This window comes from Didymella exigua (assembly GCF_010094145.1).
Source record: "Didymella exigua CBS 183.55 unplaced genomic scaffold M421scaffold_38, whole genome shotgun sequence".
Taxonomy (NCBI): Eukaryota; Fungi; Ascomycota; class Dothideomycetes; order Pleosporales; family Didymellaceae; genus Didymella; species Didymella exigua.
The window spans coordinates 240,702-255,840 of NW_022984812.1; the positions used below are offsets into that span (position 1 = coordinate 240,702).

At 47.5% G+C, this 15,139-nt stretch overlaps 6 protein-coding genes across 6 annotated transcripts; 4 read left to right on the forward strand and 2 right to left on the reverse strand.

The window, feature by feature from the left end:
- Positions 1-56: 56 nt before the first annotated feature.
- Positions 57-645, forward strand: M421DRAFT_279855 (uncharacterized protein). Its single transcript, XM_033588910.1, has one exon. The coding sequence runs from the start codon at positions 228-230 to the stop codon at positions 528-530; it is 303 nt and encodes a 100-aa protein (XP_033444754.1). The 5' UTR covers positions 57-227; the 3' UTR covers positions 531-645.
- Positions 646-839: 194 nt separating this feature from the next.
- On the forward strand, positions 840-1,184 carry M421DRAFT_8804 (uncharacterized protein; the record flags this gene model as incomplete). Its single annotated transcript, XM_033597626.1, has 2 exons — positions 840-1,015; positions 1,061-1,184. 2 exons carry the CDS (start codon positions 840-842, stop codon positions 1,182-1,184), a joined length of 300 nt encoding a protein of 99 aa, XP_033444755.1.
- A 390-nt stretch (positions 1,185-1,574) lies between these two features.
- On the reverse strand, positions 1,575-3,547 carry M421DRAFT_8805 (uncharacterized protein; the record flags this gene model as incomplete). Its single annotated transcript, XM_033597627.1, has 5 exons — positions 1,575-1,852; positions 1,901-2,212; positions 2,271-2,546; positions 2,700-3,212; positions 3,259-3,547. 5 exons carry the CDS (start codon positions 3,545-3,547, stop codon positions 1,575-1,577), a joined length of 1,668 nt encoding a protein of 555 aa, XP_033444756.1.
- Positions 3,548-3,623: 76 nt separating this feature from the next.
- M421DRAFT_8806 (uncharacterized protein) lies at positions 3,624-5,847 on the reverse strand (the record flags this gene model as incomplete). The annotated part of the gene is made up of 4 exons (XM_033597630.1): positions 3,624-4,090; positions 4,701-4,850; positions 4,929-5,513; positions 5,565-5,847. The coding sequence occupies 4 exons, from the start codon at positions 5,845-5,847 to the stop codon at positions 3,624-3,626; spliced, it is 1,485 nt and encodes a 494-aa protein (XP_033444757.1).
- A 1,395-nt stretch (positions 5,848-7,242) lies between these two features.
- On the forward strand, positions 7,243-7,938 carry M421DRAFT_402290 (uncharacterized protein). Its single transcript, XM_033590235.1, has 2 exons — positions 7,243-7,653; positions 7,735-7,938. The coding sequence occupies exons 1-2, from the start codon at positions 7,334-7,336 to the stop codon at positions 7,850-7,852; spliced, it is 438 nt and encodes a 145-aa protein (XP_033444758.1). The 5' UTR covers positions 7,243-7,333; the 3' UTR covers positions 7,853-7,938.
- Positions 7,939-12,321: 4,383 nt separating this feature from the next.
- Positions 12,322-13,076, forward strand: M421DRAFT_72309 (DDE-domain-containing protein; the record flags this gene model as incomplete). Its single annotated transcript, XM_033596861.1, has 2 exons — positions 12,322-12,398; positions 12,695-13,076. Coding segments are annotated over 2 exons (459 nt in total), but the record flags the coding sequence as incomplete, so codon positions are not given.
- Between the last annotated feature and the right edge of the window lie 2,063 nt (positions 13,077-15,139).

Genomic DNA, 15,139 nt, shown 5'->3' on the forward strand with positions numbered 1-15,139 from the left:
CCGCTTTTCCACACGCTTGCTCCATACTCTTCCATCGAAAACGGCGGATATACTTTGCCTGTAGGACGAGGCTGAGCGAGCGGTGAGCAACAATCGATCTGGGAGTGTAATTATAACTGTATGACGCCCGTCACCGACGTAATCTGTTGCAACAGTCGCACAGTGGTACATCGCGGCCATGAACTAGTATACCGCTTCTTCGAGATGTCAATGTGATCCAGGCATCGATGCGCGCCAGGAGGGCTTACCCGTGGTCCATGAGTGAGGCGAGAAACGACCACTGGCTTCTGGATGTTCATCTGCTCTCCGTATTTCTTGTCTCTGGCCAGTATTACCTGTCGCTTTTAGGACGAGCACCACAGTACCTACAGCGTGATGGCAAAGGTACTGGTTGTGGTACGCTCGGCGACCCCATCCAGCGAATTCGCGATGTACAAACTACCACGTTGCCATCGAGTTTGCGCACTTTGACAGCTTGGTCGCACGCTTTTACATTCGGTCAGTATCCTCGCTTGCTGAATGGATACTGATACCCTTGCATTGCACACCGCATGCATTTCGATATTCAACCAGCCTTATCGATGGCTGTCGATACAGTACGAATGACCGCGACTTTTGGGGCCAGGAGGCGTTCAGCGACACGTATAAAGATGGCTGTGAGTATCGAGGCTGATCTCCCTCCATCAGACTCTTGAGAAGCCACCAACCACAGACTACAAATCAGACGAACAACCATACATTTCTCTCGTCAGCCTTCTATCATGCTCGCCCTCTCAGCCCTTGTTGTTTTGCTATCAGCAGTTCCTACCACTCTGTCGGCACCCGTCGATGGCATCGCTATGTCGGCAGATCCGTACAACTGTGGCTATGTTCGCACACGCCCAAGCAGCAGTGTGGTAGCAGGCATCTTCGCGCTGAACAAATGCGAGCCCATCTTCTACAACGAGACCATCAGTGATTACCAAGATGCGTTCGCCTACACACTTTACGGAGGCTGCAGCTGCCGCTTCTACACGTGCGTGTCATTCCAAACGCCATAGCCTTCAGCTGACAATGGTAGACTCGAAGAGGACTGCTCAATAAGCTCTCCCGTACCTGTATACACAGGCTCGACTGATCGATGGAGAGAGCCCCTATTTGCAGACCCGAGGCCAACCTGGTACAACTGCCACGAGAGCAAGTAGAAGGATGTGCCGGGATGCTTGTCACCAATAGATCTATACTTTCGAGGAGCAGGAAAAGCCGCCTGCGCGTAACAAACTTGTAAATGAAGGTAGGCAGTCAAGAGCTATCTGCGGGCGTCTCGTCACCGGATAATACTGCTGGAGGCACAAGTACTTTAGTGTCACAGCCGACTTTGTCCGCAACACGAGAGCCATTGCAGGAGTGGGAGACAACGGTTTCGCACTTGATTTTCGCAAGTACTAATGAATTTTTATACTACTTGTTGCGTGTTTTTACTTCACGACTGGTGCCGTCTAGCCGCTGACCCAGCCATTACCTAACCCTTGAGGTAGTCATAATATGCATGAATCCGCGAGCTAATGCAGGAGGAAGTTGCGAGACGTTGGTGACTACAACTTTGCCCGGTTCAACCAACTGCGCAGGCGGTAGCTGATCGAATTCTCCTCGTCCAATGCCTGTGCTTCAGCTGCCGCAGACGTATGTGGCTCCTCCAGCTCCTCCAGCTTCTCGCCTGCATCAGCAGGGACGGGCTCAACAATCAAGAGCAGATTGGCATGCGCGATCCAATTGTCGTCATGGAAGACTCGAACCTTCGAAATGTGCAAGTTGCCGAGCTCCTTCTTGTGTTGCAGTAGGAAGTAGCTGAAAGCCTTGGCGTTAGAAGTACCTAGATTTGGTCAGTATTTATTGCCCTAGCCTATCGCTCGTCACTGACCTAATATTGCCTGCCCTTGGGGCGTCGAAGTGTCGAATCCGATCCCAGGCCAGTCTGGGAAGCCCCACGCCCCGGGTAGGACTTCTCGAATACACCGCGACAGAATGTGCTGTGTCAGCTCGTTCGTGATCGATAGCGACATGAAATAGTGAATATTCTTCACATCAGTTTTCGTTTGGTCTGCCAGAGCTGCCCAAGAGATCCGGGCAACATCGGAGAATGCTCGGATCAGAGGCAAGTCGTCTCCCGTAATCGTTGGCGACGCCTTGCTCCCAATTTTTTGGGGCGACATGCGGTCTGATGCGATTATGACTGCCGAATAGGTTAGCGTGGAGGACTTCACTGCTCTCTGCTGCTCTGCTCTCCTTACCTCCGATGGTCTCGTCCACTGCAAAATTATACCATGCACCGGTGTAGCGATACTTCTTGCCCCCGACCTCGTAGCGTTGCTGCTCAACAGTGACCCATTCACCGTTGTCGCCCATCGCTGGAAATCCGTGTTTGAAGGACAACAACCGAACATCACCTCCATTTTGGATCAGAGTATCCGAAGAGCCTATATCGCGAAGCACGCCATCAACTCCGTAGTGCTTCATGCCGGGTTCTGAGGCCTCATGGCCTGACCAGCCCCACTTCGTTAAGTCATCTGCTCTAAGTCAGCGTTCTGGTCGATCTCGAAAAAGTTCGAAGGTAGCGATTTCTTTTGGGTGTCTCTTGTGGTCGAGCAGGAGCTCTGATGACCACAAGAGAAGCACGTGCCGTCATGAACCATGCTGACTACCTCCAGGGCCTCACTTACCTAGATGATTCTCGTCGTATAGTCCAGCAGCCGAGTCCCGCGGCGGATTGAAGATCTTGCCCGCCTCACTATCGGAGCCCTTCATAGCATTCACGAAGTTGGCGCCCTTGCACTTCGCGCTATCCCACTGACTATCTGCAGCGCTTGAGTACAGGTCGAGATATGTCGATTGTGGATCTTTCCTGAACAGATCAGGCACCAGATTTAGTGTAACGATAAGCGGAACGGGAACCGAGAGGGTGGCAGGGCTCTTTGCAGCGACCTGGACTGTACCTGCAGCGTCCGCGCCCTGGTGGCGCTTCATCTTAGCGAACATACTTGGAGTGTCTTGATACGGCTCCGTGGCGGGCTTAGTATCATCGTTTGCTGGCACTGGCTCGACTACCAAGAGAAGGTTTGGACCTGGCTCCTTTCGATCGTCCCGGAAGACGCGGATCTTAGAGATGTATAGGTTGCCTAGGGTTGCCTTGTGTTGAAGGAGGAAGTAGCTGAACGCTTGGGCGTTTGGTGTGCCTACAAAAGTTAGTTGACTACCTTCAGGGTGATAGAATGAACTCACCTAGGGGTGCCCGTCCCTCGGGCGTATCGGTGTCAAACTCGTACCCTTTCCAGGCTGGGAAGCTCTTTGCGTCAGGATCAACCTCTCTAGTAGCCCGAGAGACGATTTCTTGGATAGCCTCATTGGTGATTGACAACGACAAAAAACTGTTCGGGCCTTTGGCGAGATTACCATACATCTTCCAGTACAGCCACATGATATCGGAAGATGAACGAATAGCGGGAAGTTCGTCACCCTCCACGGGAGGCTCTGTTTTCCTGCCCGCTGACTGAGGCGAGTCTCGATCCATCGCAAGGACGACTATGATGATTGTCAGCAATTGAATTCGGTGACTGTTTCCAGCGTGGATTTGACTGACCTCCTTTCTACGCGTCGAAAGCGATGCCGTAGTGTGCGCACAACCGGCGATACATCCCGCCATCCACGTCGTACGGGGTGGGGTCAAGGTCCCAGCTGCCGTCTTCAAGTTGCTCGAAGCCGTGGACGAAATTTAAATAGTCCATATTGCCGCCCCGGCCATTGCACTTGTCCGAAAGTCCCAGCTCTCGAAGCACGTGGTCTATGCCCCAGTCTCTGAAATCGCCTGAAGCAATCTTCTCCGAATATCCCCAGCCCCACTTCTCTGCGGTGTCGAAGTCGAGGTCTTCAAATTCTGGTGCAGCGGGATCTCGTGTCGGCTTGAAAACTTGACCGGCGTCTCGATCTGACCCGCGCATTGCCCGCACAAAGCTAGCACCCTTGCACTTGGCCTTGTACCAGGCGTCATCGTTGGCGTTATTGAAGAGCGGCAGGTGTGGCTCCTTCGGCGGCTTTGGTGCTGGCCTCGGGGGGACTGTTGGTGTTGGAAGGACATCGCGTTATTTAATGTTGCGGCAGACGTAGCCGCTGTATAGTCGATGGAAACTGCGCTGAGTTGCTTGCTAGCTGGGAGGCGATCATATATACATGCCCTGAGACGTGCTAGTCAAAGATAGTCAACAGAGGTCACGATCAAGGCCTGTCGGACCGACTTGCACCGCAACATTTAAGCTTGCCTACACCCAGAGCTGCGGCTGTACCATCTGCGCAACCCGTACCACGGAGTGCCTGGCTGGCGCCGATAATGACAGCCAGATGTACAACAATGTTGTTGATCTTAATGGTGAGTGGGAGCCACAGATGAGTTCAAAAGCAAAGACTTCAGGAGATAAGCCAATGAGAAAGTTGTGCGGGCACATGGAGGTGAAAGTGAGTATCACCAAGCCGTATTTTCACTCGCGCTCTGCTATATCAGACTTGATGAAGTCAATTCTGTTGCATTCGTGGCATCAGAGACGTTGTTAATGAGCCAGTTACATCTACAATCTCTTTGGACTGCACTATAACATTCGTGTCCGTCACAATGCTGGCCAGGGAGGATCCGAACCCACTTCACAAGCGAGCATGCTCTTCAGCTGGTGCACCTAGCTCTGCCTTCTTCACAGCAAGAAGTAAGCAGGGGTCCGCAAATTTGAGACTGTTCTTAAAGATCGTAATCTTGGAGATCTTGAGATCCCCCAGTGTCGCCTTGTGCTGGACTAGGAAATAGCTAAACGCGAGGGCGTTAGGTGACCCTAGTGGTAGTCAGTAAGTATTATCTAGGCTCCTGCACCCAATCAGGGAATTTCAGAGGTTGTTAATATCCCACTTACCGAGCAGAGCTGCACCTTCCTCAGTGTTGGGATCCACGTCGTGACCTGGCCAGGCAGGGAGTTGATCGAAATTTGCCCTGGAGAGCACGATGTTAATAATTCCCCTCGTCTCATCATTTGTGATCGACAGGGACGCGAAGTAGCGCATTGAAGTGGGTGTACGGCCAGTGGCCCCCTTCCATTTCAGCCAGGCAACATCGGAAAACGACTGAAGCTCCGGTAGGCCGTCTCCTTGAACCCTAGGGTTGCGCTTGCTGCCTGCAAACTGAGGTGACTTGCGGTCCAAAGCTAGGAGTACTCCGCTGGGATCGAAACCGAAGTTGTATTCGCTGCCGGTAACGCGGTAGGTCCTTCCGTTGGCTGTGTATCGTGGCTGCACGTTGTATGGAGATATACCATGGCCTCCACCGTTAGCATTGCTGTCGCCGTGAGTGGCCTTGAAAACCTGGATGCTGCCTCCATCTTTCGTGGCCTTGTCGGAGACTCCAATCGCACGCAAGACGTGGTCCACTCCCCAGGCCTTGGCGAAATCGAAGTAGGTGGCCTGAGGTTCTGCATCGTTCCAAGACCACTTAGTCAGCTCCGCTGTTGGATTGCGTCAGTCAGGCTCACATTAGATATTAGGCTCGTTCTTACCGGTATCGGTGAAGGTGCTCTCAGATGTGTCGCGGGGCGGGTTGAACAGCTTGCCGGCCCCTTCTTTCACAGTGTGCATAGCCTTCCAGAAGTTCTCGCCTCTACACTTGCAAGTGTTCCAGACGTTTTTTGAAGTAGGAGGGTAGGGCAGGGGCGTGATTGTTCCGGAGGTGGTCGTGATATCCCCAGCAGTGGATACATTGGAGTGGCTCAACAAAGGTTGAGCGACTCGGGCGCTGGTCAGCGCGAGTAAGAACGCAGCAATAAGAAAAGAGATCTTCATGTTGATATCAACGTCGTTGAGAGAAGATAGAAGGTTGGGAGTGCGCGCTGGTCGTTGAAAACCAATATCGTAGGTGGGGCGACAAATGGTAGACGAGCTGCTGCTTTCACTTGCGTGGAATATGAGTGAATGTATCCAGGCTTCACTCTTGAGATGCAAGTCACGAACAACATTCCGTCCTAGCAGATTTCATAACACACGGAATACCTCCAGGCTAGCAACTTGCAGTATAGCGAGATGACTTGGTTCACTTCACAAGTACAGACATGACTCAGTCAATTGCTGTAGTAGTACACTAACCCTCATAGTGAGGACTTCTTGAAATCTCAGCGTCGGTTGTGATTGGGCAATATCTTGGCCTTGTGAAGTACTGGCTTGCCCCAGGATCATATTGCGTGCTAAGAGCACTGGCGGAATCGACCGAATACATTGCCACGTGTACAGTTCCGTAGATCTATTCGAATTATAAGAATCAATGGTGAGGATAGTGCCAAAGTACGTCGACGCTGGATGTGCAGGAAGCGAACAAAGGTGGTTTCAGCCTCATCTTTCAAAGAAGGATGCCCCCTCACAGGAAATGCTAAAACCGTCACTCTGTCAAACGACAATGATAGCAGCTTGCATTAGGTTCAGCTATAAAATGGAAGCTCCTCTCTATCACAAGTCTAGCATTCACTGCAACTAAGACAATTGAGCAACCCACTTTCAAGTGACACACTTGCAACACAATGCTCGCCTAATTCGCCATAAGCCTGGTTCTATCGACTTTTGTCGTCTCCCAACCTCTTGGTATCCCCAGAAATGGTATGGAGCTTTCCTTCATAACTCCGCGAGACGAGCTTACGCCTAGCTGCGGTTTGCAGATCGATGATGACCGCGTGGGCAACATCATGCAGAAGAACGGCCAATGCAACAGTATCACGAAGAAAGCCACGTCCTTGAACCTCAATACAGGTTGCGTCTGCACCCTGTTCAGTACGGACTGCGACAAAGACGATCGCAAATCTTGGAGGTGGATTTCAGGAGTTCCGCACCGGAATTATGACTTGACCCACCACAAGGATGTCAAGTGGTATCAGTGCTTCACTAAGCCGCAGGAGGCTGAGGTAAGTTCAATGTATATCACTCAGCGCTGTGGCTATGCTAATCCTTTGCAGGATTGGGTCAACAGATTCGCCGACCACCTTTCTCAGCCGCGCCCAACTATCGGGGTTAAGGATGGACAGCTTGTTTGGGAGTAACACGCCAGTGGTCAATAGCGAGTTCCTGAAGTCCTTGAGCTTGTGCGGAAAGACAGTTTCAACCATCTTCTCAAAAACATACCTTCACTTCATTACATCCATAGATCAATTCGCCACTCGTTCGCTGGCTTTTGCGCTAGATGAACGTATCTTTCCCCCACCGCAGCCGAGCCCACCTTTCACAAAGCTTGCGACTACTCCCATCACTCGGCCACATCTTTCTACTGCCGCCTCGAACAGCAACTATGAAGCTCATCGTCACTGCCCTCGCGCTAGCTGTCGGCCTCGCAACCGCCGCACCAGCCAATGGCGTCAACGCAGACACGTACACCGCCGATATCGAGACCCTACCCAATCCCGAGAAGCGTGCGCCTCGCTTCTCCTGCGGCCAGTACAAGTTCGACGATGACATCGTTCAAGAGTTGTACAGTCAAGTGTGGGCAGGCTATCAAGCAGACCAGATGATCTGCCGCTACCTCAAGTACGAGTCCCGTGACAAGAAGGGCCAGGAAGGCAAGATGGTTGCTGCCAAGATCGACAAGGGCTGCACCTGCTTCTTCTACGAGTAAGGAGTCGAGGACCTTCAGGAGTCGTTGGATACCTCCAGGACTCGGGTTCACGCTGTACATGCTAACACTTTCGACAGGAGTCCGTGTGACCCCAACAATGGTCTCGCCGAGATCTGGGAGGGCTGGGTGGGCTGGCAGAACTACATTGACACGGACAAGAATTTCAGGGGTTGGTACTGCTTTGAGCAGAACTGAGTATGCTCAAGAAACAAAGGCGCAGCTTTAACACTCCTGCACATGATATTTCGTACGATGGAGAGTTCTAGGACAGGATATCTGAGAATGAAAATGTATTTAAGTATGAGTTGAGAAATTAATCAACGTGAACACATCCTTCTCGTTGGGTACAGGTCCACCAGACCTTGAGCTAAGCGTTTTTCCACTATAGCCTCGAAGCCATTCATGCACTCAGCCGTCACCCTAGATCTTCTGACAAAAGTAACCCTTAGCGCCCTGAATTGTGCCATCCAACTGCGGCTCTACCAGCGCGTTGCAGCTCTCGAACCTGCTCACCCTGTAAGTGCGCATATACTGCTTACACGGGCAAAGCCAATGTACTCACTGGAAGAACTCTCAGTGGCACGAGCTATCGACGTACACTTCTCGCACAACACCCTGGAGCTCGTAGCAAGTGCCGGTGTAGAGCTTCTAAGACGCACCGTCACTAAGGTCGACGACACCACATACGAATGGCGTGTCGTTCTTGACGGTGATGGGGCTTACTGAGACGGCGGTATCGAGGGTAAGAAGCCCAGCGGTGAAATTTTGGAAGAGCATTGTGTGGGGTTGGTGGGGTAGTATTGAAGTTGAGGCGGCGGTCAGTAAATACACAGGCCTACATGAAAGATCCACTCCGTAACATCATTGGCTACAAACGTGACTTCAAACGATGTTAGGCAGGGCTTCTCAGACCTACAGAACAACTAAGGAGCGGAAGCGTATCGTGATCGCATAATACACAAAATTTTCTATACATTATCAATACCTTGGGGAAATGGCTTTAATTACTTATCTCGTAGGTGCATCTTATAGATGTTGTTATTGCACTTCGACTACTGTTTACAATAACCTGCTGTATTGCTTTGATTGATCCCGGGCGATGAAAGCTGCTGATATTCTACTTGAGCAGCCAGTTCGAGAGTTTTGACCGGTATACCTGAGTCATCTCAAAATTTCCTCATTACAGCACTGCGGAGGCCCTGACTTCTGCATTATCCGGCCTTCGCAACTATTTGCGAATTCTGTACCCTAGTGACGGAGTCCATCATGAGTACTCTTCTTCATCAAAATCATCGAATATCCAGTGCTCGCGTAGCATTAGACGCTCCTGCTCAGACTCAGCTGCCTCAAGTGCGTCAGCCCTAAGCTTGCTTTCACGTTGCTTCACTTAGTCATACTGATCCAAGGGTACCCATACTTCGGGGCCGATACCAATAGCATCTCTGCAAGCTTGGAGTTGCTCATCTGTTTCAAGCTGCGCAGCTTTCAGGTGCAAGCAGTGCTTCACATCATCTTCCCGGAAACCGATCGGGCAAAGGGGTTTTGCATTGTCGCTCGTATTCGAAATCGATGTTATCACATCGAACCAGTCTTGTCCTAACTCGATCAAGTCAGCTTTGAGAGTGATTTTGTCGCCTTCCCAAGGAGAGCTTGCGTGATCGAATAGTTTGCGTCGCAACGTGCTGACTCCGCGGGTCAGAGCATCATAGTGGATTGGGTTAAGCTTGGCCGTTGCTGCGACCTATGATTGATTGATTGATTAGTTTAACGTCCTTTGTGAGTCTAAGACTATATAGGACGAGAGCAGTGGGGCTGCTCTAGTAATTTACAAGTTTTTCTTTATAAGGGAATAGTATATGTAGATTCTAAGATATATAGTGAGAGCCTGTGCTCTAGTTATAAACAAAGGAAATTAGTTGTCTGTTGTCTGCTGTAGGTACTACTTGCGTGTGCCTACTCTAGTCTCTTAAATAAAAGCTACTGTAGCTTAGATTCCCCTGTTTGTGTCGATTGATTGATTGATTGATTAGTTTAACATCCTGTGTGAGTATAAGACTATAAAGGACAAGAGCAGTAAGGCTGCTCTATTAATTTACAAGTTTTTCTATGTAAGGGAATAGTACGTATAGATTCTTAGATATGTAGTGAGAGCCTGTGCTCTAGTTATAAACAAAGGAAATTAGTTGTCTGTTGTCTCCTATAGGTACTACTTGCGTGTGCCTAATTTAGTCTCTTAAATAAAAGCTAGTGTAGCTTAGATTCCCCTATTTGTGTCTAGGAGAAGAGGCATTGTTAGCCTTGTCTCCTGTAGGCTACTCTTTATTTTCTTTCTTGCTTCTCTGTAGTTTCTATAGCTAAGTAGTAAGTGTTAAGGTGTTTATATATATCTACAGCTATATTTAGAGCTTTCTATTTTTTATATATTGTGCAAGTATGCTTTGTTATATCTATATCTAAGTTTAAGCTAGTAGTAGGTGCTTATAATTTCTCTTCTAGTATTTTTTAGTAGAGATATTTTACTTATTAGTTTTAGCAAGAATCTTGCTGCGTAGGTGCTAGGATTCCTAAGCTTTGCTTTTATAGAGTAGGCCTAGAGTTTATGTTGCCACTCTTGTCTTACAATAGCTTTAATCCTAATACCTGTCATTGCAAGGCTTGTAGTATTAGATACTAGTTGCTGTTTTACAGCTTGTTTTGCTAAGGAGTCTGCTTTTTTGTTTCCTGTAATATCTAGGTGTCCTAGGGTCTAGTATAGGCTAATTATTGCGCCTTTGCTGTGAATTGCCTTTGCTGCCTTTGTGCAGTAGATTTGCTAAGCTTGTCTAGGGTTATTAGAAGGAGTCTTTAGCCTTAGAATAGTTACCTAGTTATCTACAGAGACTTAGATCTCTTGTCCTGCTGTAGCTATAGAGGCTGCAAGCTTAAAGGCTCTTGTTATGCCTTCTAGCTCTCTATTGTATATAATCTAGCCTTTGCTAATATTGTATTTAGTAGAGTAGATTTCTTTAGCCTGCTTTTTATAGTCTAGAGCAGTAACTCCTATTCCTATTCCTGTGCCTTTCTTAATAGAAGAGGCGTCTATGTAGGTAGCAAGTAGGTTATCTCCTAGTCTCTGTAGCATTTACATTTTGTGTTGCTCTACTTCTTCTTCTTTAGAGAGTTTAGAGATCTCTGCTGTGTGTAATATAGTCTTGTTCTAGGGGCAGAAATAGTAGTCCTGCAGTTTTTCTTCTTCTGTGCTAGGAGTAACGTAGTTTACAAGCGAGTGTAAAGAAAGTAGGGGAAGGACTAGACTACTTTCTTCCTAGTCTAGAAGGACCTAGACAAATCTAGACTAGCTTTGTCTAAATAGGAAGCGTATAGCCTAATAGAGGTAAGGTAGGGTTATGTAATATAATAGACAAGTTATTATATTAGATACTAGGGAAAGATTCCTAGGCTAGGTACAGAGCGAACAGAGGGGGGAGAGCCAGAGGTATTTATGCTTCCTCTCCTCTGTTTGTATTTCTAAGCAGAACGTTCTAGACTCCTCTAAGTGGGTCTACTTTATCTATGCTTAGTATTGCTGCATATGCAAGCAAGATTACGTAGGTGCATGCGTAATCGTATACGTCAGCATCTTACAGAGTAGGCTACTCTATTTGTAAGCAGAGGGTCTAGAACATCTCTAGTTACTAAAAATAGAGAACAGCATATCTTAAGAACGAGAGGAGATACAGGCTTCGTAAGCACACCATTCTAATCCTCTCTTCTTGGAGATTACAATAGTAATGCTTAGGTAAGCATAGCGCTATACCCAAAAAGGAAATACGTTAGAGAAAGATTATAAGAACAAAGTCTTATAACTTTACAGCGAGCAGTCTAACCTAAGCAAGTAGTCCATCCTAACTATAATAGCCTAATAACTACTTTGCATTACAATGCCATCCTAACGCAACGTATAATTAACCTATACTAAAGGGACCTTATAGCTTACTATCTAAGCTACAATTAAAGATTGCAACAAGAGCAAAAGACGCGCTATTGCAGCCTTTAGTGTACCTTAAACTACTGTCTGCTAACAACGCTAAGGAGCCCTCTCTTAACGCGATCGCGAGCCTAATTTAAAGAAGCTAAGTAAACTAGAGGAGGAGGCCCTTGTATAACGTATACTTGAGCTTAACACAAGAGGAATACCTGCTACAAAGGCTATGGTGCGAGATATGGCCAATGATCTGCTTGCTGAGCGCGGTGGAGAGCCTGTTGGCAAGCACTGGGTAGACAACTTCAAGACGCGTACGCCGGAGATCAAGCTTTGAAGGAGCCGTCCATATGATCGCTAGCAAGCCCTTAACAAAGATGCACGCGTTATAACGCCCTAGTTTAAGCTAGTTCCTAACACAAAGGCTAAGTACAGCATCACAGACAAAGATATGTATAACTTTAATAAGACAGGCTTTATAATAGGTGTTATCTATAGCTAGATAGTCTTTACAGGCTCTAAGAAGCGTAGCACAAAGAGCCTGCAGCTAGGGAACTGTGGTTAGGTCACCAATATACAAGGAGTTAACGCTAAAGGATAGGCTATCCTACCCTTCCTTATCTTCCCTAGCAAGGTCCTTATTACCTTATAGTTTTATAATCTACCTTAGGATTAGGTAATTAAGGTTAGTCCTAATAGCTAGACGTTGAATAAGCTTGGTATTACCTGGCTGAAGCACTTTAATACCCGTACAAAAGACCAGAAGGTGGGTGCACACAGGTGTAACAACGCTCTACGAACAGTGACCCGATACCGCTAGGATACGGTTCTAGCGACTCATGACCATGGCCCTTGTCGCATGGCATGAGCTCACACCAAACTGCCACCAAACCCTTATATATAAGGAGCAAGGAACTGTAGCTTTATAGAGTAGTTTTTCTGTATCCTTTCGTACAAGACCTATAGGTGTAGAGAATATATCCTGGTGTTCTTATCATCCCAGCACTCCCATATGCCTCGTAGCGGATTCACACCTATTCCGGATATCTCTCTTCTTGCCTGCGTCGTTACAACAGGCTGCTGATTGTGGACGGCTATGAGAGCCACAGCTCACATGAATTCCACAAACACTGTGAGGAAGAGAAGATTATTGTTCTCTGTATGCCTGCTCACTCGTCGCACCTGCTGCAGCCACTTAATGTGGGTTGCTTTTCGCCTTTAAAGCGGGCATATAGTGATAAGATCAGTGGCTTGGCACAGTACAGCTCTAAGCAGATTAAGAAGGAGGCTTTCCTACTAGCCTTTAAAGCAGCTTTTAAGAGGTTAATTACAAAGGAGAACATCTATGTAGGCTTTAGGGGCGCTGGACTAGTTCTACAGAACCTAGAGGCAGTGATATTAAAGCTTAATGTGGTCCTTTGTACGCTAACTCTACTAAAGCTAGAGGACACCCTATAGGAATTAAAAACACTAAGCAACCTCTGTAAGATAGAGGCTCAGTTAACGCTGGTTTGTGAGCGTGTACAACTGCACAGAGATTCCCCAGTTTCTCCTCTGCTTAGAGCAGTTGAGCAGCTAAACAAGGGCATTGCATGGATAGGGCATGATAGCGTGTTAATGCAACAGGAAATAGCAGGGCTTTGCAAGGCAGTAGAGATAGCAACAGAGGTTAGAGGTTGAAAGAGGAAGTATATTTGGGCAGCAGAGAGTCTCACGGTAGGTGAGGTAGCTGATTTAATAGCTGAAAGGGAGGGTAGTGGGCAGCAGGGGGGCGGAGAGCCTGCAAAGAAGGTGCGCACACAGAGGCGTTGCGGACGTTGTGGAGAGACTAGCCACAACGCTCAGACCTGTGCAGTTGAAATTGTCAATGCATCTAATAGCGACGAGTCTAAATAGTATCTCTATCACCTGCAAATTGCAGTAAGTGGTGGTGGTGTTGCAGTATATGCATTGCAATCATCTTAACTCTGTTAGGTGGACCACTCGCTTGGGTTGGACCGCTCGCTTGTGAACTACGTTAGCGTTTTATATTAATTGTACAATTTGCATAAGCTAAGTAGGTAGGCCTATTCTTAGCCTTAGGAGAGCAGCTTCTTCCTCTTATTCTGTGCTAGACTGTAAGTCTTCTCTTTGTAACTGTAGAGTGGCTTTTAGAGTCTTAATTACAATATAAATAGGGTAACGTGTTTCACAAGCGAGCGCCGCACCCAACCAAGCGCCGCACTTTTAACAACAGAACGCCTGCGCAGCGCTATATCACAACACAACACAAATAAATAATTGTTTGCAGGCCTAGATAGTATTATTTAGAAGCTTTACTATTATCTATGTCCTCTATTTCTACCTTGCAAGTGCAGGAATTATGTCTAATCTTACTACAACACCTACAGTGTTGTCTAACACGCACCCTCTTTGCAGGTGTCTTACCCTTACTATAACCCCTACCCTCCTTTTTAGTAATTAAGTTAGCTACTTTACTAACTATAAGGGTCTTATCTATATATATATATTATTGCTTACAGGTCTTGTGCTTTATAGACGCTTCTACAGCGTCTTAAAGGCAGCCTATTTCCTCCTGCATTAACACTATATTATAAGCTATCTACTAAGCGCCCTTTACTAACTATTTAACCTGCTTATCTAACAAACTTACTAGAGACCCTTAATAGATTTAAATCTGCTTTTAAATTAGAGTTAACTGCTCCTCTACTTTGTAAGCAGTGCGTGGTGTCTTTGGCTCCTAGGCGACGTTGCTAGGTTTTAGTGGCGTTGGTGTGCGCAGGCGCACATTAAGCTTTGATAACACTACCTCTAGGTTGTGTGGGACTAGCCTAGCACCTCTAAAGCCTGCGCGAACGTTCTCTCTAGTGAACGCCTTACTAAACGCTGATTTAAAGGCTGGCAGGAAGGTTTCCTTGTTAATATAGTGGATGCAACTGCGTGCTAAGGCCGAAACCTTGTTGCTATACAGGCGCTTTAGTGGCGAGAAGCAGGCGACGTCAAGTGGCTGCAACAGGTGCGACGAGTGCGGGGGCATACAGAGAGTGATTATCTTCTTCTCTCTGCAGAGATCTTAGAAAGCCACTAAGCAGTGGCTCTCATGGCTGTCAATAATAAGTAGCTAGTAGACCCTAACTAGCTTTGCATGCGTATTAAAGTGGTGGAGCTAGGCAAGCGCTAGATTATTGTTAGTCTAGCTAGTAGGACTAACATTAATAACCTAGTCCTGTAGTAGGTCCTTAGTAAACTAGTTAGAGATAAGAACCTTGCCTGCAAGGATAAGGAATAGTAGGATAACCTTCCCTGTTAACCTAACGCCTTATACTAGGGTAACCTACTTATAATTGCTAGGTTAGATCTTCTTCTACTTCCTAGGCTTCTCTAAGCCTTTTACTACTAGCTGCAACAATATCTTGCCTATTAGGAAGCTAGACTTATTAAAGTTGTACACATCCTTGTCTATAATACTATACTTCGCCTTTATAGACTGAACAAGCGTGAACTAGGGCTAGATAACTGCT